Genomic DNA, 23,560 nt, shown 5'->3' with positions numbered 1-23,560 from the left:
CGCTCGCAGCTACCTACGCACCCCCAGAACCCCGAGCTGGCAGCGCAGCCCGGCCGGGACCCCCTCCCCAGGCCCGCAGCGAGCCCCCCGGCACGGCAGAGGTACCGGGGGGCTCCGGTGTGCGGCCAGACCGGGATGGAGCGGGATGGAACCGGGATGGAGCAGGAATGGAACGGGGATGGTACCGGGATGGACCCGAGATGGACCCGGGATGGAACGGGGATGGAACCGGGATGGAACCGGGATGGAACCGGGATGGAACCGGGGATGGAACCGGGGATGGAACGGGGATGGAGCAGGAATGGAACGGGGATGGTACCGGGATGGACCCGAGATGGACCTGGGATGGAACGGGGATGGTACCGGGATGGACCCGAGATGGACCTGGGATGGAACGGGGATGGAACCGGGATGGAGCCGGGATGAGCGGGATGGAAGCGGGGATGGAGCCTGGTCCTCCCTGCTCGAACCGGGAGCCCTGAGGCGGAGGAGGAGCGGCCAGAAGGGTGGGACAGGCTGGTGGGGGGGGGAGAAATATCCAACCGCGTGCCTCAGTTTCCCCTCCGTCCTTCCCAGGAGGGGCTCATCGCAGGGCTGAGGGTGGGGGTCACTGCGAGCCCCCCTCCCCTTGCAGCGCCCGCCATGGCCCCGCTGGGCGAGGAGACGCCGCTGATCGGGGGCCGGTCCTACAGCCTCTCCTCGGCCGAGAGCGGCACCCTGCAGGTGTTCCTGTACCACCGGGCACCGGCCCCGCGCCGGGCCCCGGGCAGCGCCGCGGGCACGCTCAGCTTCACCTTCGGCGAGTACACGGCCGAGGAGCTCTGCGTGCGCGCTGCCAAAGCCTGCGGTGAGCGCCGGGCCCGGCGGCTCGGGGCACCCGCCTGCCTGTGGGGCCCGGGTGTGGGAATGGGGTCCGGATGTGGGAATGGGGTCCGGGATGTGGGAATGGGGTCCGGGTGTGGGAATGGGGTCCGGGATGTGGGAATGGGGTCCGGGTGTGGGAATGGGGTCCGGGATGTGGGAATGGGGTCCGGGATGTGGGAATGGGGTTCTGTGCTCATGCTTAGCAGGGAATTCTGTCTGTGGGCTCTAGATCCCAGCAGTGGGGTTCTGGTCCTGGCTATGAGCTTGGGGTTCCAGCTCTGAGTTTGGGGCCCTGACAATGGGTTTGGGGTGCTGGTTCTGGGCTCAAGGTCCTGTACTTAGATCAAAGTGGGCTCCTGAATCCCAGCTGTGGGGTTTGGGTCCTGGCTGTGGGCTTGGGTTGCAGTTGCGAGCTCAGGATCCCGGCGATGGGCTCAGGGTCCTGTGCACATCCTTGACGGGGGATCGTGGCTGTGGATGTGGGGTCTGAACCCTGAGCCCCGTCCATGGGCTTGGGTCCCAGCCCTGCTGCCGGTGCCCAGGCGTGCTGCCCGTGTGCCACCCGCTCTTCGCCCTGGCCACCGAGGACCTGAGCTGCTGGTTCCCCCCAAACCACATGTTCACCGTGGATGAGTCCTGCAGCCAGGTCGTGGTGTACAGGATCAGGTGCAGCCCCATCGCGGCTCCCGTCCTTCCCTGACAGCTCCTGGGGTTGTGTTCTCTGGGGGGCGCAGCCCTGAGACCCCTCCACTGTCCCCATCAGGTTCTTCTTCCCCAACTGGTGCGGACTGGGACAGTCCCACCGCTTCCAGCTGCTGAATGGCCGGGCCAGCCCCGTCCTGGACTACCCCGTCATTGATTACCTGTTCGCCCAGGTGAGCGCTGCCAGCCTGGCTCCTTCTCCTCCTCCTCATCCTCCTCCTGCACCCACCGGTGCCTGGGCATGTGGATCCTCTTCGGTGGCTCACCTGGAGCTGCTCGTGGACACCCCACAGTGGTTGCCCAAACTGCCGGGATGGGGTCACTGTTCCCCAGGGGACACGCTGCAGGGACAGGGAGGCAGAGCCTGGGCAGGATGCGACTCCAGGGGGCTCTGGGACACGAGGGTGACACGAGCACAGCTGGGGGGGGTCTTGGGAGATGGGAGAGCCCCCCCGAGCCTCGTGGCCCTCCCAGTCCCGCAGCGATTTCATCGGGGGCCGCGTGGCCGTGGGGCTGAGCCTGCCCACGCAAGAGCAGTGCCTGAGCCTGGCCGTGCTGGACATGCTGCGCATCGCCAAGGAGCAGCGGCAGAGCCCCGCGCAGGTCTGCAGCCACGTCAGGTGAGACAGGGGACAGGGGGACACCCCTGGGGACAGGGGGACACCCCTGGGGACAGCCCGGCATGGCTGGGGACAGCCCGAAACCCATGGCAACAGTGTGGCACCCCTCGGAACAGCCCGGCATGGCTGGGGACAGCCTGAATCCCGTGTGTGGCACCATGGGGACAGTGTGACACCCCTGGGGACAGCCCGGTACCCCCGGGGACAGCCCCGTACCCCCGGGGACAGCCCGGCACCACCAGGGACAGTGTGACACCCATAGGGACAGCCCGGTACCCCCGGGGACAGCCCGGCACCACCAGGGACAGTGTGACACCCATAGGGACAGCCCGGTACCCCCGGGGACAGCCCGGTAGCCCCGGGGACAGCCCGGTACCCCCGGGGACAGCCCGGTAGCCCCGGGGACATCCCGGTACCCCCGGGGACAGCCCGGTAGCCCCGGGGACAGCCCAGCACCACCAGGGACAGTGTGACACCCATAGGGACATCCCGGTAGCCCCGGGGACATCCCGTTAGCCCCGAGGACAGCCTGGTAGCCCCGGGGACATCCCGGTACCCCCGGGGACATCCCGGTAGCCCCGGGGACATCCCGGTAGCCCCGGGGACATCCCGTTAGCCCCGAGGACAGCCCGGTACCCCCGGGGACATCCCGGTAGCCCCGGGGACAGCCCGGTACCTCCGAGGACAGCCCGGTAGCCCCGGGACAGCCCGGCACCACCAGGGACAGTGTGACACCCATAGGGACAGCCCGGTACCCCCGGGGACATCCCGGTACCCCCGGGGACATCCCGGTAGCCCCGGGGACAGCCCGGTAGCCCCAGGGACATCCCGGTACCCCCGGGGACAGCCCGGTAGCCCCGGGGACAGCCCGGTACCCCCGGGGACAGCCCGGTAGCCCCGGGGACAGCCCGGTAGCCCCGGGGACACGCCTCTCCGCTCCCCGCAGCTACAAGTCGTGCCTGCCGGCGCCGCTGCGCTCGCAGATCCAGCAGCACAACTTCGTGACCCGCAAGCGCCTCCGCCGCCGCTTCGGCAAATCCCTGCGGCGCCTCGGGGGCTGCCACACGGACGGGCCGCAGCTGAAGCTGAAGTACCTGCTGGACCTGGAGCGGCTCCAGCGCCGCCGCAGCGAGGAGATTTTCCACGTGCGCTCCCCCGGTTCCGCCGCGCCCGTCGCCATCCACGTGTCCGGCGACGGCGGCGTGGCCTGGAGCTGCGGCGGCTCCGAGGTGCTCCGGGGCGGCGGGCCGCGCTGCGGGGCGCTGCGGGACGGGCTCGTCACTCGCTCTGTCCCCTCGCAGAGTCGCCAGCACTTCTGCGACTTCCCCGACATCGCCGACATCAGCATCAAGCAGGCGGCGAGCCGAGACGGCGGCCCCGTGGAGAACCGGCTGGTCACCGTCACCAAGGCGGACAACCGGGTGCTGGTGAGCTCGGGAAGGGTTTGGGGAGCTCAGGGGGGGCGGCAGGGGACAAGGGGGTGACGCCGAGGATGGCGCAGGAGGTGGAGTTCGCCACGCTGCGGGAGGCTCGCTCCTTCGTGGCTCTGCTCGATGGCTACTACCGGCTGACGGCGGATGCCCAGCACTACTTCTGCAGGGAGGTGGCACCTCCGCGGCTGCTGGAGGACCTGGAGAACCAGTGCCACGGGCCCATCAGGTGGGCACCGGGATACGCTGGGCACCCCCGAGTGCGAGGGGACGCGGGGAGGGAGGGGACGGAACCACCCCCGGCACGGGCGGGTCCCCACGGGGACCTGCTGGGTTTGGGGAAGGGTGGACACAGAGGGTGGGCACGAGGGGTGGGCACAGGGGGGTGGGCACGGGGGGGTGGGCACAGGGGTGGCCACGGGCACAAGGGTTGGCACAGGGGTGGACACAGGGGTTGGCACAGGGGTGGGCACAGGGGGTGCCCGCGATGCCCCCGAGGGGCACCGCGGCCATCCCCGCCCTTGGCAGCGCCGAGTTCGCGGTGAACAAGCTGGAGGCGGCCGGGGGTGCCCCGGGGCTGTTCCTGCTGCGCCGCAGCCCCCAGGACTTTGACAGTTACCTGCTGACTGTGTGCGTCCAGGTGAGAGCCCCGGACGGTGGCAGGGGTGCCGGGAGGTCCCGGGGGGTGTCCGGGGTGCTGATCCCGGTGCTTCCCCCTCCCAGACCCGCTCCGGCCGGGATTACAAGCGGTGCCGGATCCGGCGGGACGAGGATGGGCACCTGTGGCTCTCGGGGGTGGCGCGGCGGTTCTGCAGCCTGCGGGAGCTGCTGGGCACCTACGGGCACCGGGGGCTGCAGGCCGAGGGGGCACCAATGCGCCTGGAGGTCGCCTGTCCTCCCCGGCCCAAAGGTGACACCGGGGGGGGCATGGCAGAGCGGGATGTGAAGTCACAGAGCAAGCTGTGAGGTCACAGGGCTGAGTGACGTCACGGAGCGGCTGTGACGTCACAGAGTTGCTGTGATGTCACAGAGCAGATGTGCTGTCACAGAGTGGCTGTGACATCACAGGGCGGCTGTGTGAGGTCACCGGGCGGGGGTCCCCTGCCCAAGCCCCCCCTCATGCCCCCTCTGGCCCCCCAGAGAAGTCCAACCTGCTGATCGTTCGGAGCGGGGTCCCCTGTCCCCCCGGCTCCCCTCCTGCCCCCCAGCGCCGCAGCCTCCACCAGATGATGTTCCACAAGATTGACCCCCAGAGCCTGACATGGGTATGGGGCAGGGCAGGGCCACGGGGGGGTGGCACGGGGGGACACGGACCCCCTGGCAATGTCCCCTTGTCCTCCAGGGTGAGAGCCTGGGCCAGGGCTCCTTCACCCAGATCTACAAAGGCGTCAAAAGGGAGCAGGACGAGGAGGACGGACCCCGCCAGACCCCTGTGGTGCTCAAGGTCATGGACAGCAGCCACCGCAACTGCCTGGAGGTGAGGGGGTGGCGCTGCCACCTCCACGATGTCACCTAGGGGTCCCTAAGGCCCGCCCTGAGCCATCTGTCCCTGTCCCAGTCCTTCCTGGAGGCCGCCAGCACCATGAGCCAGCTCTCGCACAAACACCTGGTGCTGCTGCACGGCGTCAGCCTCGGAAAGGACAGTGAGTGTCCGGCGGGGTGGTGGCCACAGTGGCCACCTGGGCGCCCCTGAGCCCAGCGTGGGCACCCCTGACCCCCGGGCGGCCCCCAGGTGTGATGGTGCAGGAGTACGTCCGGCACGGGCCCCTGGACCTGTACCTGCGCAAGAACCGGGGCGCGGTGACCACTGGCTGGAAGCTGACGGTGGCCAAGCAGTTGGCCTACGCCCTCAACTACCTGGTGAGCCCACGCTGGCGTTCTGCGGCTCCCAGCTGGCCACGTTCCGTGGCTTTCCCGTGTCCCTGTCCCATGGATCCCACACATCCATATCCCATGGATCCCGTGTGTGCCTGTCCTGTGGATCCCACAGATCCCATGTGTCTGCGTCCCATGGATCCCACACATCTATATCCCATGGATCCCGTGTGTGCCTGTCCTGTGGATCCCACAGATTCCATGTGTCCGCGTCCCATGGATCCCACACATCCATATCCCATGGATCCCGTGTGTGCCTGTCCTGTGGATCCCACAGATCCCATGTGTCTGCGTCCCATGGATCCCACACATCTATATCCCATGGATCCCATGTGTGCATGTCCTGTGGATCCCACAGATCCCATGTGTCTGCGTCCCATGGATCCCACACACCCCACAGATCCCAAATATCCATACCCCACAAATCCCATGGATGCATTCCACATCCCACATCTCCCACACATCCACACCCCTTGGATCCCCTGGATCCCCATCCCGCAGCCCCCACAGCCCCCTCCCACCCCCGGTGCTCCCCCAGCCCACCCCAGTGTGTGGGACCACCCTGGGGGTCCCGACCCCTCTCCCCCCGTCCAGGAGGACAAGAAGATCCCGCACGGGAACGTCTCTGCTAAGAAGGTGCTGCTGGCACGGGAGGGAGACACGGCCCGGGGGAGCCCCCCCTTCATCAAACTCAATGACCCCGGGGTCAGCGTCACCGTCCTGGCCCGGGACAGTGAGTGAGGGGTCCCGGGGGCATCCCGGGGGGGCCTGGGGTGCTGGGCTTGGGCTTCTGGCTTTGGCTGGGGGGTCCTGTGTTCATCCTCCATGGGGAATCCTGGCTGTGGGATCTGGATCCCAGCTCCGGGTTTGGGTCCTGGCAATGGGTTTGGGGTCCTGGCTGTGGGTCTGGGGTCCTGGCAGTGGGTTTGGGGTCCTGGCTGTGGGTCTGGGGTCCTGGCAGTGGGTTTGGGGTCCTGGCTGTGGGTTATGAATCCCCTTCACCAAACTCAACCACCCTGGGCTCAGTGTCACAATCCTGGCCCGGGACAGTGAGTGAGGGGGTCTGGGGTGTTCCTGGGAGGTCCTGAGGATGCCGGACCCCCCCGTGGGTGCTGAGTGGGGCTGGGCACCCCACAGTGCTGGTGGAGAGGATCCCATGGGTGGCCCCCGAGTGTGTCAGCAACCCCGGGAGCCTGGCGCTGCCGGCCGACAAGTGGGGCTTCGGAGCCACCCTCTGGGAGATCTTCAGCGGGGGGAACATGCCCCTGAGCCTGCTGGAGCCCCAGAGGGTGAGGCTGATCCCAGCATCCCGCTGGATCCCAATCCTGCTGCCCCATCCCGCTAGATCCCGATCCTGCTGCCCCATCCCGCTGGATCCCAATCCTGCTGCCCCATCCCGCTGGATCCCAATCCTGCTGCCCCATCCCACTGGATCCCAATCCTGCTGCCCCATCCCACTGGATCCCAATCCTGCTGCCCCATCCTGCTGGATCCTGATCCTGCTGCCCCATCCCGCTGGATCCCAATCCTGCTGCCCCATCCTGCTGGATCCCGATCCTGCTGCCCCATCCCGCTAGATCCCGATCCTGCTGCCCCATCCTGCTGGATCCCGATCCTGCTGCCCCATCCCGCTAGATCCTGATCCTGCTGCCCCATCCTGCTGGATCCCAATCCTCCTACCCCATGGATCCCGATCCTCCTGCCCCTCCTGCCCCATCCTGCCCCTCCTGTCCCATCCCACTTGATCCCAACCCTTCCTCCCATCCCACTGTATCCAGACTTTCCTTCCCCAACCCTCCTGTCCCTTCCTGCTACATCCCAGCCCTTCTTCCTTGCCCAATCCCATCCCATCAATCCCATATTCCCATCCCACCTCTCCTGCCCCATCCCGCTGCACCCTCCCCCAGCTCAGAGCCACTTGGGGGCTCTTTGGGGGTCCCACACCCCCTGATCCCCCTCTCCCACAGAAGCTGGAATTCTACCAGGGATGCCAGCAGCTCCCGGCTCCCAAGTGGCCGGAGCTGGCCACGCTGGTGGCCCAGTGCATGGAGTACGAGCCCCAGCGCCGGCCCTGCTTCCGCGCCCTCATCCGCGACCTCAACAGCCTCATCACCTCCGGTGGGCGCCGGGACGGGCTGGGGGGGCACGGGGGGACCCCGCAGCAGCCTCACCCCTCCCTCCCACAGACTACGAGCTGCTCTCGGACCTGTCCCTCACGGATGTGACGCTCCGGGACGGCTTCTGGGGACACGATTCCCTCGCCATGAGCCAGGATCCCGAGCACTTCCAGGAGCGACACCTCAAGTACATCTCGCTGCTGGGCAAGGTGGGGGCACAGGAGAGACCCCGAACCCCAAAACTCAGCATAGCTGCTCCTCCCTTCCCGGATTTGGGGTGTGGGACATCCTAGCTGTGCTGAGAAGCAATTCCTGAGCATCCCCCTCTGTGCTGGGGCATTTTGGGAGGGATGAGGTGCTGGGAATGTGGGGGCACCCCAACATCCAGTTCCCTGCACCCAGGGGAATTTCGGGAGCGTGGAGCTGTGCCGCTACGACCCCCTGGGCGACAGCACGGGCGAACTGGTGGCGGTGAAGAAGCTGCAGCAGGATTCGGCCAAGGAAATTCGGGATTTTGAGCGGGAGATCCAAATCCTGCACTCGTTGCAGCACGACTTCATTGTCCGGTACCGGGGTGTTTGCTACAGCCGTGGTGAGCTGGGAATGGGGCTGAAATGGGGCTGGGAACACTGGGAATGGGCTGGGAACACTGGGAATGGGGTAGGAATGGGGCTGGGAATGGGGTTGGGAACACTGGGAATGGGGCAGGGAATGCGGCTGGGAATGGAGTAGGGAGCAGGGCTGGGATTAGGGAACACTGGGAATGGGGCAAGAATGGAGCAAGGAAAGGGGCAGGGAGCAGACAGGGAATGGGAAAGGGAACACTGGGAATGGGGCAGGGAATGGGTCAAGGAAAGGGGCAAAGAAAGGGGCAGGGAGCAGGCAGGGAATGGGGCAGGAATGGGGTGAGGAAAGGGGCAGGGAGCGGACAGGGAATGGTGCAGGAATGGGGCAGGAATGGGGCAGGAATGGGGCAGGAATGGGGCAGGAATGGGGCAGGGAGCAGGCAGGGAATGGGGCAGGAATGGGGCAGGGAATGGGGCAGGGAGCAGGCAGGGAATGGGGCAGGAATGGGGCAGGAATGGGGCGGGGAATGGGGCAGGGAGCAGGCAGGGAATGGGGCAGGAATGGGGCAGGGAATGGGGCAGGGAATGGGGCAGGGAAGGGGCAGGAATGGGGCAGGAATGGGGCAGGAAAGGGGCAGGGAGCAGGCAGGGAATGGGGCGGGGAATGGGGCAGGGAATAGGGCAGGGAATGGGGCAGGAATGGGACAGGGAATGGGGCAGGGAAGGGGCAGGAATGGGGCAGGGAGCGGATCCCCGATGCCGGCTCCGGCCACGGCGGTGCTGGTTTGGCCGCAGGGATGCGCGGGCTGCGGCTGGTGATGGAGTTCCTGCCCAACGGCTGCCTGCGGGATTTCCTGCAGAAGAACCAGCCCCGCCTGGAGCACGGCACGCTGCTCCTCTACGCCTGGCAGATCTGCAAGGTGGGGTCGGGGCGGGCACGGGGAAAACGGGGGTGCTGCTGTCCCGGGATGGAGCCGGAGCGATGCCAAGGGCCACCCACGGGTGGTGGCCAGCCCCTGCCAGCCGCTCTGTCCTGGCCAGAGCAATGCCGTGGGTCACCCGGTGTCCAGCCGGGATGAGCCCCCGGGGACTCACCCGCGGGTTGCCCAGCCCTGGGACGCTGCCGTGTCCCCGCTGCCCTCAGCAGCCGCCTCCCGGCAGGGCATGGAGTACCTGGGGGCGCAGCGCTGCGTGCACCGGGACCTGGCGAGCAGGAACATCCTGGTGGAAAGCGACAGCCACGTCAAGATCGGCGACTTCGGGCTGGCCAAGCTGCTCCCGCAGGACAAGGATTACTACGTGGTGCGGGAGCCCGGCCAGAGCCCTGTTTTCTGGTGAGGGGAGCGGACGGGGAGGGCTGGAATTCCAGCGGCACTGGGGGCTCAGGATCTGCTTTTCCCGGGGCTCAGAATCCACTTTTCCCAGGGCTCCGGATCCCCTTTCCCCAGAGCCCAGAATCCATTTTTCCCTGCAGGTATGCTCCGGAATCCCTGGCTGACAACATCTTCTCCTGTGCCTCCGACACCTGGAGCTTCGGGGTGCTCCTCTACGAGCTCTTCACCTACAGCTCCAAGAGCAGGAGCCCCTCGGAGGTGACGTTTTCCCTGAAAAGGAGGGGTCATTCCCTCTGGGACGAGCCCCGCGTGGCCCTCCCGGTGTTCCCGGGTGTCCCGGTGTTCCCGGGTGTCCCGGTGTTCCCGGGTGTCCCGGTGCTCCCGGGTGTCCCGGTGCTCACGGGTGTCCCGGTGCTTCTGGTACTCCTGGAGCTCCCGGGTGTCCCGGAGCTCACGGGAGCGCCCGTGCCCGCAGGAATTCCTGCGGATGATGGGCACCGCGAGGCCGGCGCAGATCATTTGCCACCTGCTGGAGCTCCTCAAGGACAACCGGCGGCTCCCGGCTCCCAGCGGCTGTCCCTCGGAGGTGACACCGCTGCCCCGGGGCTGGCGGGGGGTTCCCCGGGGTGCCCTTCCTCCCCTGATGTCCCTTGTCCCCCCCAGGTGTACACGCTGATGTTGAGCTGCTGGGCCTTTGCCCCCGGCGCCAGACCCACTTTTGGGGAGCTGTCCCCCAAAATCGAGGCGCTGCGGAATGCGCGGAGCAAAACCCGGGGGTAGCCCCGCCCAGAATCCCATCGGGACCCCGATCCATGGTGATGCTTCCCGGTACTTTGAGGGGGCACTCTGGGGGGACGCAGCCTCCCCATCTCTTCAGCTTTTCCACGCTTTTTTACTTGCCCTCCCCACCTCCATGGCAGAATTGGGATGGGAATATGGGAATATGGGAATGTGGGAATGTGGGATTTATGGGAATATAGGAATATGGGATTTATGGGAATGTGGGATTTCTGGGAATGTGGGCATGTGAGATTTATGGGAATATGGGATTTATGGGATTTACGGCAATATGGGATTTATGGGAATATGGGAATGTGAGACTATGGCGATATGGGATTGGTGCCGCGGCAGGAGGGAGGCAGGAGCCGGCGGGGGGGGAATTTATTAGAAAATAAAGTGTTTAATAAAAGAGCAGCTCCTGCTCCCTTCACAGCACAGGGGAGGGCGGCGGGGGGGAGCAGGAGGCGACGCGGGGACAGGAGGAGGAGGAGGAGGAGGAGGAGGAGGAGGCGGTGCCCCCTCCCCAGGCCGCCTCTATCCAGTGTTTCCAATTCACACAACCACGGGAGAAGCCCGGGGGGGTCCGGGGGGGTCCGGGAGCCGCTCAGGACCCCGCCAGGTAAATCCCTGCGGAGGAAAGGTGGGCACAGAGGAGGGAGGCACGGCACTGCCCAGCGGCCAGAGCTCGGTGCCAGCACCGAAAAGGGTGACCTCGGGCAGCCCAAAGAGCAGGAAAAGGACCCTAAATAGCCCAGGGAAGGGACCAAGTGCACCCCAAGGTGCAGGAAAGAGACCCCATGAACCCCAAAGAGAAGGGGTTACCCAAGGGAAGGGACCCTGAGCACCCCAAAGAGGAGGAAAAGGACCCCATGAACCCCACAGAGCAGAAAAGGCACTCCTGAGCACCCCAAAGAGCAGGGAAAGGACACTAAAATACCCCAGGGAAGGGACCCTGAGCACACCAGGGAAGAAACCCCCTGCTCCCCCAGGACCCAGGGGACGGGGAGAGCACCCCTCACCCCCCAAGGCTGTGGGGAAGGGACCCTCTAACCCCGTCCCCGTCCCCCCCCACGGCCGTACCTGTAGCAAACCTCTTCTTGACCAGCGACATGCGGTACCCGGCGCCCGCCAGCTCCACCTCCACTCCCGACAAGGTGCTGCCCTCGCTGCTGAACTGGGCGGCCACGGGACTGGGCTTACTGGGACCCCCCAGCGGCTCCCAGCTGGCCGAGAGCCGCCCACAGCCTGGGGGGACAGCGCAGGGGTTGGGGGGTCGCAAAGCGGAGCCCCCTACCCCGTGAGCCCCGAGCAGGGCGGGCCCGGCCTCACCTCCCTGCCCCGGGGCACCGGGGACGTCCAGCAGCTTCCAGAGCAGCCGCTTCTCCTCCAGGTTCCTGCCGGGATAAGGGGGTGTGCTCAAGCCCCCACACCCCCAAAATCCAGCCCGTGCCACACATCCCTGCTTCCCTTACCCCATCGGGGTCCCCATTTCCCAGTCTAGGGTCCCCTTCTCCCACCCTGGGGAGAAGATTCAGGACCCCACTCCTGTGGTCGCCATCTCAGGGAAGTTCAAGACCCCCAGTCCTGTGTTCCCCCACCCTGGGGGAGTTTGGGGTTCCCAGCCCTGCGTCATGAACCCTGTGAAGGTTTGGGGTCCCGTTCCCATTCCCATTCCCATTCCCATTCCTGTTCCCGTTCCCATTCCCATTCCTGTTCCCGTTCCCGCTCCCGTTCCCATTCCCATTCCTGTTCCTGTTCCCATTCCTGTTCCCGTTCCCATTCCCGCTCCCATTCCCATTCCCATTCCTATTCCCTTTCCCGCTCCCATTCCCGTTCCTGCTCCCATTCCCATTCCCATTCCTGTTCCCGCTCCCATTCCCATTCCCATTCCCATTCCCGTTCCCATTCCCATTCCTGTTCCCGCTCCCATTCCCATTCCCGTTCCCGCTCCCATTCCCATTGCCATTCCCTTTCCCGCTCCCATTCCCATTCCCATTCCCATTCCCGTTCCCGCTCCCATTCCCTTTCCCTTTCCCGCTCCCATTCCCATTCCCATTCCCTTTCCCGCTCCCATTCCCGTTCCCATTCCCGTTCCCGCTCCCATTCCCATTCCCATTCCTGCTCCCATTCCCATTCCCATGCCCATTCCCTTTCCCGCTCCCATTCCCATTCCCGTTCCCGCTCCCATTCCCATTCCCTTTCCCGCTCCCATTCCCATTCCCATTCCCTTTCCCGCTCCCATTCCCGTTCCCATTCCCGTTCCCGCTCCCATTCCCATTCCCATTCCCATTCCCATTCCCATTCCCATTCCCTTTCCCACTCCCATTCCCATTCCCATTCCCATTCCCATTCCCATTCCCGTTCCCGTTCCCGCTCCCTCCCCGGCTCCTGCTCCCGTTACCAGCTGGCCGCGGGCTGCAGCCGCAGGTTGCTCAGGGGCTCCTCCACGGGCAGCAGGACGTGCACGTTGCCGAGGGGCACGGGCAGTGCCAGGGCGGCCGCGTTGTAGCCGTACTCCACGCTGACACGCGTGGCCCCGGGCGCACAGTCCCAGTGCACGCAGAGCCGCAGCGGCGCCGAGCTGGGGCCCAGCCGCGAGAACTGCACATCGAGGGGGTTTAGGGGGGCACCGAGCCCTTCCCATGCCCAGGGTGGGTGCCCAGCAGGGCTCACCTGGTACTTGAGCAGAGCCACGTTGTAGTAGGAGGCGGCCGGGCTCTGCTCCGCCTGTTTCTGCAGGTGCCCGGTCAGCGCTGCCATGTTCAGCCAGAAGTCCTTGGTGCTAGGGTCGCTCTGGGAGGGGTCGCTGGGGGTGTGGGGGTAGAGGGGCTGAAGGGTCTGGGTGCCCCCAGAACCCGGCACCCCGGTACCCAGAGCACAGGGATCCCCAAAGCTCAGCTACCCATCGCTGCATTCCCAGCATGCCCAGACCCCCGAAAGTCCCCAATCCCAATAGCCAGCTCCCCATCCCTGCATCTCCGGGTCACTCAGACCCCTGGAACCCCCAAAACCCACCCTCATCCCTGCCCCACCACCTCCCAAGCCCCCTGTCTCCCCCAGGCACCCCCTGCATCCCAAAACTCGCCCCCATCCCTGCATCCATCACCTCCCAAACTCCCTGTGCCCTCCGGTACCCCAAAACCCGCACCTGTAGAGCAGCTCGGCATTGGGCAGGAACTGCTCGATGGCTCCGGCGTTGAGCAGGCGGAAGCTGAGCACGGGCGGCACCGCGGGGCCACCGAACACGCGAACGATGCCGGCGGGGAAGGACATGGTCAGCTCCCCGGTCACCTTCACCAGGCAGCTGCTGGGGACACGCCGGGGCTCAGGGCACGCCTCGGGAAGCACACGGAGACCCCCGGGACCCCCGTACCTGTCAGCGTCGTGCCCCTTGAAATAAGCGTGGACGTACTCGGTGAAGGCGGTGGCCACGGGCAGCGCGTCCTGCGAGCCCAGCACCACGGGGCTGGGACCGCGCGACAGCCCTGGGGAGGGGGCAGAGGGGTCAGCGCAAGGCTGGGACCCCCAGCCCAGCCCTCCAGAATCCCCCCGGCACGCACCGAGCGCTGGCGGGGCCACTGAGAAGAAGCCACGCTCGCCCAGGCTGGCGGGCGCCGAGTGCGAGGGACCGCAGCTCCAGGAGGGCGAGGGGCTCAGCGAGCGTGACTACCGGGGCAAGGTGGGGTGGGGGTGGGTGTCTGCACCCCGAATTCCACATCCCTGCATCCCCGCGTACCCCTGCACTCCCAAAATCCCTGCATACCCCCGAATTCCCAAATCCTACAGCCCCAATGCCTGAACTCCCAAACTCTATATCCCTTCACCCCGTGTCCCTGAATTCCTGCGTTCCCGAATTCCAACATCCCCAAATTCCCACACCCCCCGAATTCACACACCCCCCATATTCCCACACCCCGCAAATTCTCACAGCCCCAAATTCCCACACCCCCCGAATTCCCACAGCCTCCAAATTCCCACAGCCCCAAATTCCCACAGTCCCGCACCCCAAATTCCCACATCCTTCCATCCCTGAATTCCTGTATTCCCACCCCCCCTCACCTCCCCCCTTCTCCTTCCCCAGGGAATCTCCCCCCTTCCCAGTCTGCAATTCCCATCCTAGCAGCACTGGGAAGCCGGAGCGTGTCTGCCCGCGCCCCCCGGGGTCCCCACGCCCCCCGGGGTCCCCGCGCCCCCCGGGGTCCCCGCGCCCCCCGGCCCAGCCCCGCACCAGGTCGCTGTTGCTGCCCGCGGCCGGCCCGGCCGGCGGCCGCTTGGTGCGGGAGCGGCGTGGGGGGGCCACCAGAGGAACGTCCCGGGGGGCAGCGCTGGGCCAGGGGGGCACAGAATCTGGGGGGGCACGAGTAGGGGTGAGGGGAGAGCCCTGACACGGCAAGACCCCCCCCCCGCCCCGTGATCCAGGAACCCCCCCCACCCAGGATCCTGGAACATCCCTGGGATCCAGGAACCACCCCCCCCGGGATCCAGGAACATCCCCGGGAATCCAGGACCATCCCCCCGGGATCCAGGAACATCCCCGGGAATCCAGGAATAACCCCGGGATCCAGGAACACCCCCAGGATCCAGGAATAACCCCAGGATCCAGGAACTAATTGGGGGGCAGAGTTTGGGGTCACGGGGGGCACAGTCCAGGGCAATGGGGGGACACAGTTTGGGGTCACGGGGGGCACAGTCCAGGGCAATGGGGGGACACAGTTTGGGGTCACAGGGGGCACAGTTCAGGGCAATGGGGGGACACAGTTTGGGGTCACGGGGGGCAGATGTAGAGGCCATGGGGTGCAGGGTTAAGGATAATGGGGGCAGAGCTGGGGCTCACGGACAGTCAGATTTAGGGGTAACGGGGGCCGCTCCCCCACCACTCACCCGGCTCCGACTGCAGCGGGGGGGTCCCGGCCGCGCCCCCCGCGCTCCGCCTGGTCCCCGGCCCTTGGCAACCCCAGGGCGAGGGGCTGCAGGACTCCCCCCGGCTCGGGGGTGCCGGCGAGGAGGACGAGGAGGAGGCCGAGTTGGAGGAAGGACGCGTCAGGGGCGGCTGCTCGCCGCCGGGGCTGCGGGGTCTGCCCCATGCCGGGGGGTCCCCAAAGGGGTCCGGCGAGGGCGCTTCTGGTGGGGCGGCGCCGCTGAGGCCGTGGCCGCGACCCCGGGGCGCGGCCCCCACGTCCCCCCAGAGCCCCTCGGCGCCGGAGCCGCTGAAAACGGCGAAGTTGGGGGGCTCGGGGAGGCGGCCCGAGGGGCTGCGGGGCCGGGGGGCCCAGGCGGTGCTGGCGGGGGGCGGCAGCGGCGGCTCCGGTTTGGGGCCGGGGCTCTGCGGTGTGCCCGGTTGCGGGGTCCAGGGCCGGGAGTCCGGGGAGGGACCGGGCGCGGGGTGCGAGGGCGAGTCCAGCCCCGAGTCCTCCACGTTCTCCGGGGACGAGGAGAAGGGCGACGAGGACGAGGTGAGGACGTAGGGGCGGGGGGCTGCGGGACAGCCCCGGTCAGAGTGCGGACCCCCTGCTGCCGGGGGGTTCCCATCCCGAGCCCCCCAAATCCTCACCCGGAAATTCCTCTGCCTCGAACGCAGACTCCAGGGGCGGCCCGAAGAGCGCGGCCAAGGGTGGCGTGTCCTGGGGGGGCTTCCCGGGGTCGCTGGGACAGGGACGGAGTTGGGGGGGCTCAGAGCCCGCCAGGGACCCCCCAGAGATGGGGGGTGGCCACCCCATGGCACCCCAATCCCTCCCTGTCCCCTACCTGTTCACCAGTGCTGCCGGGAGACCCCTCCCTCTGCTGTCACCTGCAAGGAGAGGGGACACTGCAGTGCACCCCCCGCACCCCCAAATGCTCAGGACCTCCAGCCCAGTCTCACCTGCCGCCAGTGTCCCCTCGGGGTCAGTGTCACTGCAGGCCGGGGTGAGGGGCGCCGCGTGTCCTGCCAAGGGATGTCACCATGAGGGGACACGGAGCCGCGGGGGACTCTGGGGTGGCTCGGGAAGGGTGGGGTGTCCCCAGGGGTCAGCAAGCGGACAGGGAATGGGGCTCAGTAAAGGTGGCATTGTCCCCAAGGATTTGGTTTAAGGAAGGGTGGCATTGTCCCCAAGGGGGTCAGGAAGGGTGTGATGTCCCCGAGCAGTGGCTCTCAGCCTTGGCACCTCCTCCCCAGGCCACCACACACCCACAGTGCCACTTACGGGATGCCTGCCTCCTGACGGTGCCCTGCAAGAGAAGGGGACAGGGGTGAGGTGACCCCAGGAATTTCGGGGGTCCCCGCGGTCCCCCAGGCTCACCCCGACGCCGGGGGCCAGGATGAGATTTCCCACGGTGGCCTTGAGCTGCTCCATGGCAGCCTCAGCACTGCTGGACGCCTCCGGCGGCTGCACCGGTTTGATGTGGACGTAAAACTTGCGCGGTTCGTCCTCGTCGTAGTCGGAGTCGCTGGAGGAACACCCGGGGTTCTCCACCTCACCTGAGCCCCCGTCAAGGCAATTCCTGGTTGGAATTCCCCTTGGATCCCCCAAAGATCCCCAGTTGGAATTCCCCTTGGATCCACCAAAATCCCTTTCTGGAATTCCCCTTGGATCCCCTAAAAATCCCCAGTTGGAATTCCCCTTGGATCCACCAAAATCCCCAGCTGGAATTCCCCTTGGATCCACCAAAATCCCTGGCTGGAATTCCCCTTGGATCCCCCCAAAATTCCTGGTTTTCCTGCTCCATGCCAAGGATACCGCAGGCGATGTCCGGGCGCACAGTGAATCCGTCCTCGTCCACCTCCGGGCAGCCCTGCGGGGACACGCCCTGACATTCCCAGTGCTCCCAGTTTGGGAATGGCAGCACTGGGACGGGGCACTGGGACACTCACCATGTCGTTATCCAGAGATTCCCTGGGAATGAATGACAGAGAGAGTCAGGGGGTGGAAGGGGAAGGGTGTGGGAATGCAGGGATGTGGGAATGCAGGATGCAGGGATGTAAGGATTCAGGGATGCAGGAATTCAGGGATGCAGGAATGCAGGGATGCAGGGGTATGGGAATGCAGGGATGAAACAATGCAGGGATACAGGAACGCTGGGATGCAGGAACGCCGGGATTGAGGCCCTTACACAGTGTCACGCTCCCGCTCCTTACGGCTCAAGCCCGGGATCCGGAACGCTTTGCTCCGGCTCCTCTTGGGTCCTGGGGAAAGCGGGAGAGGGGTGAGGAAGGGCCCCTGCAGCCCCCAGCATTCCCGGCTGGATGCAGACGTACTTGCCTTCCTGCGGTGGAGCCAGCCGGTACTCGTCGAAATCCAACGCTCCTGCCACGGAGAGCGGGATCAGCCCGGGATCAGCCGGGATCAGCCCGGGATCAACCCAGGATCAGCTGGGATGAACCCAAGATCAGCTGGGATCAACCCAGGATCAACCTGGGATCAGCCGAGATTAGCCGGGATGAACCCGGGATCAGATGGGATTGGCCAGGATTGGCTGGGATCAGCTGGGATCAGCTAGGATCAGGCTGGGATTGGCTGGGATCACCTGGGATCAGGCTGGGATTGGCTGGGATCAGGGATCCGCCCCCATCCAGGTGGGACCCCCCAGCCTCACCTGGCCGCTCTCTCCCTGTGCCCTTGCTCTCGGCAAACCTCCGGAGCAGCATCTCTGTGCCGATGTTCTCCACGTTCTGCTTGAACTCCTCGTGGACCTGGGGGGAAAAAAAAGGGGAAGGGGCAATGGAATAACGAGGGAAAATGGGAACGGGGAGGTGGTCATGCACCTGGCGACTCACCTGGCCAATCTGGACATGGGTGTCCTCCACGGAATGGGAGTAGGAGCCGATGAGCCCCTTCATATGCCGCAGGTGGGCTTCTTCCACCTCCTGGAAGCGCTGGAGCAGGGAAAAACAGGGGTCAGGAATCGGGGAGACATCGCCGGGGATCGGCAGGGAAGGGGGTTGGGATGGGTGGGATGTCCCCAGGTGGGTTGGGATGGGTGGGATGTACCCAGGTGGGTGTGGAAGGAAGTTGGAGTGGGTGGGATGTGCCCAGGGATCCCATCTCTTCCCAAATCCCACCACTGCCCATTCCTTTCCCAAATCCCACCAGTGCCCATCCCTTTCCCGGTTCCCAGCAGTGCCCACCCCTCTCCCCGTGCCCACCATGGCCGAGTCCAGCATGCGCTGCTCGAAGTCGGCGCGGGCAGCGTTGTATTTGTCCACCGCCCTCCGCAGCGCCTCGCCCGCCTTCCGCGACTTCAGCTCCGCCTGCGCCACCGTCAGGCACGGGGACAGCCGGTGACAGCAGGGACAGGACAGGGATCGTCAGGAATTGGACAGGGGACAGCCAGGAGACAGCCGGAGACAGCAGGGACAGGACAGGGATCGTCAGGAATGGGACAGGGGACAGCCAGGAGACAGCCAGAGACAGCAGGGACAGGACAGGGATTGTCATGGAGGGGACAGGGGACAGCCAGGGGACAGCCGGTGACAGCAGGGACAGGACAGGGATTGTCATGGAGGGGACAGGGGACAGCCAGGGGACAGCCGGTGACAGCAGGGACAGGACAGGGATCGTCAGGAATGGGACAGGGGACAGCCAGGAGACAGCCGGAGACAGCAGGGACAGGACAGGGATCGTCAGGAATGGGACAGGGGACAGCCAGGGGACAGCCGGTGACAGCAGGGACAGGACAGGGATCGTCAGGAATGGGACAGGGGACAGTGCGGACAAGGATCCTCACAGAGGTGACAGGGGACAGCCAGGGAGGACAGGAGACAGCTGGGATGGGACAGGGACCATCCATGAGGAAGATAGGGACCATGAGGGAAGGGACAGGGATCACTGTGGGACAACAGGACCATGGAGGGAGGGGCCAAGAATGACCAGGGAAGGGACAGGGACCACTGAGGGGGGTGACATGGACCGCAGGGAGGAGGAGCACAAAGCACCCCGAGGGGACAAGGACCACTGAGGGGGACACAAGGACCACCAAGGAAGGGACAGGAACCCCCAACAGGTGACAGGGAGCACCTAGGGGGACACAGGACCACAGAGCGGGGGGGTGGGCACAGGGACGCTGGGGGTGCCACCTTGTCGATCTCCTTCTGGCTGGTGCCCTCCTTGCGCAGCCGCTCGTACTCCTGGCACTTGCTGTGGTAGCTCTCCTTGGACTTGGGCAGCAGCTGGGCCACGCCGTGCAGGAGCTGCACGGCCTCCAGCGTCCCCGACACCTCCTCCTTGGACTGCCGGGGGCACAGCGGCGTGGGCCGGGCCACCCGGGCACCCCAGCGAGGGCACAGGGCCGGGAGGGGACTGGGACAGGGCCGGGAGGGGACGGCAGTACCTTCTTGTGCACCCGGCCTTGCTCCTCGCCGTAGCGCGAGATCTCCTTGATGAGGTCGTGCAGCTTCTTCATCAGCTCCAGGTGGCACAGGGCCAGCTTGTCCGAGGAGATGCGGAAAACCTCCCACAGCGGCGCGAAGGTCCTGCCCGGGGGGGCCACCACAAGGGTCACCCGGGGTCCCCAAAGCCACCCCAAGGTGTCCCAGACCCCCCCGTACCCCAGCTGGGTCCCGTTTGTGGCCATCTTTGACAGCTTCACCATGGCCTTGGCGTAGTTCTCCTCAATGGCAGCCCTGGAAGGATGGTGGGGAGGGGGATTTGGGGTGGAGCTGGGATTTTGGGGACCCCTCCCCAGGGGTTTGGGGAGCCCCCAGGTTGTCCCCAACCCCGGGTACCTCTCCCGGACAAAGTCTGCGAGCTCCTTGGTGGAGATCTGCCCGTGCTTCATGTTGTGGTAGAGGACGTCGAAGCCGTGGTTCTTCTCGCCCTGCCAGGGGAGCCCCCAACCTCAGACCCCAAATCCCAAGGGACCCCCCACAACCCCTTTTCCCCAGGAGCACCGGGATCAGTGTCTGGAGTGGCCCAAGCCCCCAAAAGTGGGGTGCTGAACCCCACACCTCCTACCCAGAACTTGCCCCAGGTGCTCCCCAGGACGGGCTGGACTGAACCCCAAAAACCCCTGGGGTTATTTTGGGTGCTGCCCCCCCACCCACAAAGTGGCTTCACCTCAGACCCCCCCCTCCCCCAGCCGCGCTGGGTGTGCAGGTGAACCCCCAGGGGAAACTGAGGCAGGAGGAAGAGGAAGGTGGTGGCAGCTGCCGGATGAAGCAGGAAGCACCGGCCACGCGACTTCCCCTGTTCCCCCTCGGGGCTGGGGGTCCCCAGGGAGCGGGGGGGGGACACAGCGATGTCACCACAGCTGGGAGACTCCCAGACCACCCCCACCACCCCACCCACCCCCCAGTTAATTAATCAACAGCATTAACGAAGGCATGGGGCCTTGAAACTTCATCTCCCCCAAGGGCGGGGTGCGTCTCTGAGGATGGGGGGCACCCACGGAGGGGTGGGGAGTACCCAAGGGCGGGGGGCACCCAAGGGCGGGGGTCCCAGCTTACCCAGAAGTGCTCGGTGAAATAGGACATCTTGGAGGGGGGGCAGCGGCGCGGGGATACCGCAGCTCAACTCCCGGCAGCCTGGGGGGGACACCGGGGCCTTACCGGGGGGCTTCGCGGGGTCGCACCCACCCGGTTTTATCGGTTTTCCCAGGAAAACGCATCCCCGTGGCCATGGAAACCGCAGGGGTCCTCCTCCAGAGACCCCTCCCCAAGGTGTGCGGCACCCCGGGGCACCGGGGATGGCACCGGGGGGGGCACCGGCGGGGCCACCGGGGCGGCGCTGGGCCCGACACCAGATACGCAGATAAATAATAAATGAGCGGCTGCTGCGTGCGGCGGCGGCTGCTCCCACACCCGGCCCTGCCCATGCCCCCGGGCCCCCCAAAAAACTCCCCCACGACACCCCCGCACCCCCCGGGAACCCCCGCCCCACCGGAGAAAGGACCCAAGTGTCCCGACCCCCCACTCCCCAGATTTGCCGAGCTGGGGGTCCCCGAGCAGAGCAGCCCCCCAGCACTCAGTGTGGTGACCCCCAGATGTGCCCCCCACCCCAGATGTGCCCCCCACCCCAGATGTGCCCCCCACCCTGGGCTGTGCCCCCCCGAACCCGCTCCCCATCATGCACCGGAGAAAAACAGGAAACCCCAAAAATTCGCGCCTGGTTGGTGCCACCGGGGAGGCCCTCCCCGACTCACCCTGGGCTGTTTGGGGGTTCGCGGTGGCCCCCCGAGCATCCTCGGCGTGTCGGGGGTCTGGAGGGGTAAAACGGGGGGGTAAGGGAACGCTGCAGCCCCCCCAAAACCCGCCCCGAGCCCCCCCCACCGCTGCCCGGTCCCTCCGCCACCTGTGTCACGGGCGGGGCGGGCTCGGCGCGGCCCCCCCGACAAACGGGGGGCGGAAAAACCGGGAGGGGTCGTGAGGGGGGTGCTGAATCCCACAGCCCCGCCGGCCCCGGGCGGCCGCGAACGCCACGAACGCGCCGCCGGCCAAAGTCCCCGCCGGTGGCCGCGGCCACCGAGTCCCCGAGCGGGACGGCGGGTGCGGGGTGGGGGGACTGCGGCAGGGCCACCCCAGGACCCCCGCTCCCCAAAACCGGGCGGTTCGGGCCACCCGCAGCCGTGACCTTCAGTGCGGGGCGCCGGGGAGCCCCCGGAGGATGCGGGGCGACCGGAGTGGGGGGCCCGGTTCGGGAAGGCGGGGGGAGATCGGGGCGGGGGGTGCTGCGCGTCCCAAAACCCCCCGGGAACGGGAAGCACGGCGGGGAGCCGGGGCGTGCACCCCGGAAAATAAAAAAGGAGGAAAAGCGCAGAACCGAGCCCTGCACCTGCAGCGGGGGGAGGCGGCGGGGGGGCCGCCCTCAGCACCGGGAGCGGGCTCGTGGCCAGCGGGGGCTGCACGGTGCACCGGGACGTTATTAACGGTGGGCTCCGGGACGGTGCGGCGCAGCGGGGCGCGGTGTACAGCGCGGGGGGGGATCACGGGTGGGGGGGTGGGGGGCACGGGGCTGCGCCTCCGCACACCGGCGAGGGCGATGCTGCGGGGGTGGCGGGGGGAACCCGCGCGGGAACGGCGGGGCCGGGGTGCTGCGCGGCGGGGACACTCCAGGACGGGACCCCCTGTGCGGGGCCGGGGCTCGGTGCCCGCTCCGGGCAGGACGCGGGACTCACCTGCGGGGCCGCCGCCCCCGCCCCGCTCCGCCGCCGCCGCCGCCGCCGCGCCGGGACCGCGCCGGGACCGCGCCGGGGGCGGAGCTGGCCACGCCCCCTCCCGCCAAGACGCGTCGCCATTGGTCAGCGCGCCCGGCAGCGGTGACCGCAGCCAGCGGCCGCCGCCTCCCATTGGTCGAGGCGCCGCCGCGCCGCGCGCGGGGAGGGGGCTGATTTGCATTTTTAAAGCGGCCGCCGCCCCGAGAACCGCGGCGGGAGCGGCGCGGGGGGAGATGCGCGGCCGGAGCCGCCGATACCGGAGCTGCCGGTACCGGAGCTGCCGCCGCCGTCCCCCGGTTGTCACCCTCCCCAGGCTGTCACACCCCCCCCCCGCCCCCCCCGGGACTGCAGCCGCCGCACGCGCTCCGGCCCCCGAGCTCGTGGTGCTGGTCCCGGTGCGGCGGCTCCCCCCGCCACGACCCCGCCGGTTGTCACCGCACCCGCGGTCCCCGACTGTCTCCCCCGCCTCCGCCGCCGGTGCCAGCCGGTGCCTCGCACCCCGCTGAGCTCATGGCCCGGCTCCGGCTGTCACCGGCGCAGCTGTCGGAGCGGGCACGGAGGCGTCCCCGCGGGCAGGGACCGGGCGGGGGGCGGGGGACATTCCCGGTGGGGGCGACGTTCCCTTATTCCCGCCGGGAATGCACCGAACGTCCCGCCGAGATGGGGGGGACGCGGCGGCCCCGCGGGTGCCACCGGAGCCGGCACGGCGGGGACGTCACGCGGCGGTTTCAGTTACGCTGCCTTTTGTCCCGGCGACACCTGGCAGGTACGACGCCAGGCCCAGCCGGTGGCACCGCGGAGCGCCGGTGGGCTCGGAGGCTCTGGGCTGGAGACCCCTCCCCAGCTCCCGGCACGGCTCGGCCAGGGTCAGGCCCCTGCTGGCGCTGTCACCTCCGCGGCTCCGCGGGGTCCCCGCGGTGTCCCCGCGGGTCCCGGCAGCCACCAAAAGGGGACACTGGCGGAGAAGCCCCCGCTGGGACCCCTCCCCAAAACCCAAAGCTACTGGGACCAGTCAGAGCACTGGGAAACAGCAGAGTGGGGGGCTCGGGGGGGGCTGGGGGGACAGGGACAGCCCCGAGGACAGCCTCGATCCCGGGGGTCACAGCTGGGCTCCAGGGGACCGGACCCCCCCTGCGCCCCCTCCCC

General features: G+C 67.3%; 2 protein-coding genes across 10 annotated transcripts; one reads left to right on the top strand and one right to left on the bottom strand.

The window, feature by feature from the left end:
• The first annotated feature begins 586 nt into the window (after window positions 1-586).
• Window positions 587-10,702, top strand: JAK3 (Janus kinase 3). 3 transcript variants are annotated; one of them, XM_085562247.1, is made up of 23 exons: window positions 588-847; window positions 1,407-1,530; window positions 1,628-1,739; window positions 2,041-2,186; window positions 3,133-3,331; window positions 3,488-3,613; window positions 3,688-3,845; window positions 4,145-4,256; window positions 4,340-4,526; window positions 4,757-4,881; window positions 4,959-5,093; window positions 5,175-5,259; window positions 5,349-5,476; window positions 6,086-6,224; window positions 6,629-6,780; window positions 7,459-7,609; window positions 7,678-7,817; window positions 8,011-8,200; window positions 8,970-9,094; window positions 9,336-9,508; window positions 9,649-9,766; window positions 9,984-10,094; window positions 10,172-10,702. In XM_085562247.1, exons 1-23 carry the CDS (start codon window positions 643-645, stop codon window positions 10,286-10,288), a joined length of 3,258 nt encoding a protein of 1,085 aa, XP_085418373.1. In that variant the 5' UTR covers window positions 588-642; the 3' UTR covers window positions 10,289-10,702. The 3 variants fall into 3 exon arrangements, with proteins under 3 accessions (XP_085418372.1, XP_085418373.1, XP_077644889.1); XM_077788763.2 differs by having other exon boundaries at window positions 3,133-3,415; XM_085562246.1 differs by having other exon boundaries at window positions 587-847; window positions 3,133-3,613.
• On the bottom strand, window positions 10,669-22,470 carry FCHO1 (FCH and mu domain containing endocytic adaptor 1). Of its 7 annotated transcripts, XM_021551774.4 has the most exons (29): window positions 22,376-22,470; window positions 21,404-21,460; window positions 20,709-20,786; window positions 19,989-20,080; window positions 19,812-19,886; window positions 19,595-19,736; window positions 19,341-19,493; window positions 18,411-18,515; window positions 18,042-18,140; window positions 17,861-17,957; window positions 17,527-17,571; window positions 17,378-17,450; window positions 17,139-17,160; window positions 17,005-17,059; window positions 16,567-16,745; window positions 16,471-16,495; window positions 16,149-16,211; window positions 16,034-16,076; window positions 15,840-15,931; window positions 15,170-15,763; window positions 14,517-14,635; window positions 13,849-13,954; window positions 13,662-13,773; window positions 13,437-13,592; window positions 12,962-13,094; window positions 12,690-12,889; window positions 11,618-11,682; window positions 11,369-11,533; window positions 10,669-10,915 (listed from the first exon to the last, which is right to left on the bottom strand). In XM_021551774.4, the coding sequence occupies exons 3-29, from the start codon at window positions 20,733-20,735 to the stop codon at window positions 10,893-10,895; spliced, it is 3,060 nt and encodes a 1,019-aa protein (XP_021407449.2). In that variant the 5' UTR covers window positions 20,736-20,786; window positions 21,404-21,460; window positions 22,376-22,470; the 3' UTR covers window positions 10,669-10,892. The 7 variants fall into 7 exon arrangements, with proteins under 7 accessions (XP_021407449.2, XP_085418377.1, XP_085418378.1 ...); XM_085562251.1 differs by having other exon boundaries at window positions 13,437-13,595; window positions 16,034-16,211; XM_085562252.1 differs by having other exon boundaries at window positions 16,034-16,211.
• Between the last annotated feature and the right edge of the window lie 1,090 nt (window positions 22,471-23,560).

This window comes from Lonchura striata, chromosome 28 (assembly GCF_050655825.1).
Source record: "Lonchura striata isolate lonStrDom1 chromosome 28, ASM5065582v1, whole genome shotgun sequence".
NCBI classification, from domain to species: Eukaryota; Metazoa; Chordata; class Aves; order Passeriformes; family Estrildidae; genus Lonchura; species Lonchura striata.
Note: the sequence above shows the minus strand (reverse complement) of the source record. Positions and strands in the feature narration are given on the sequence as shown.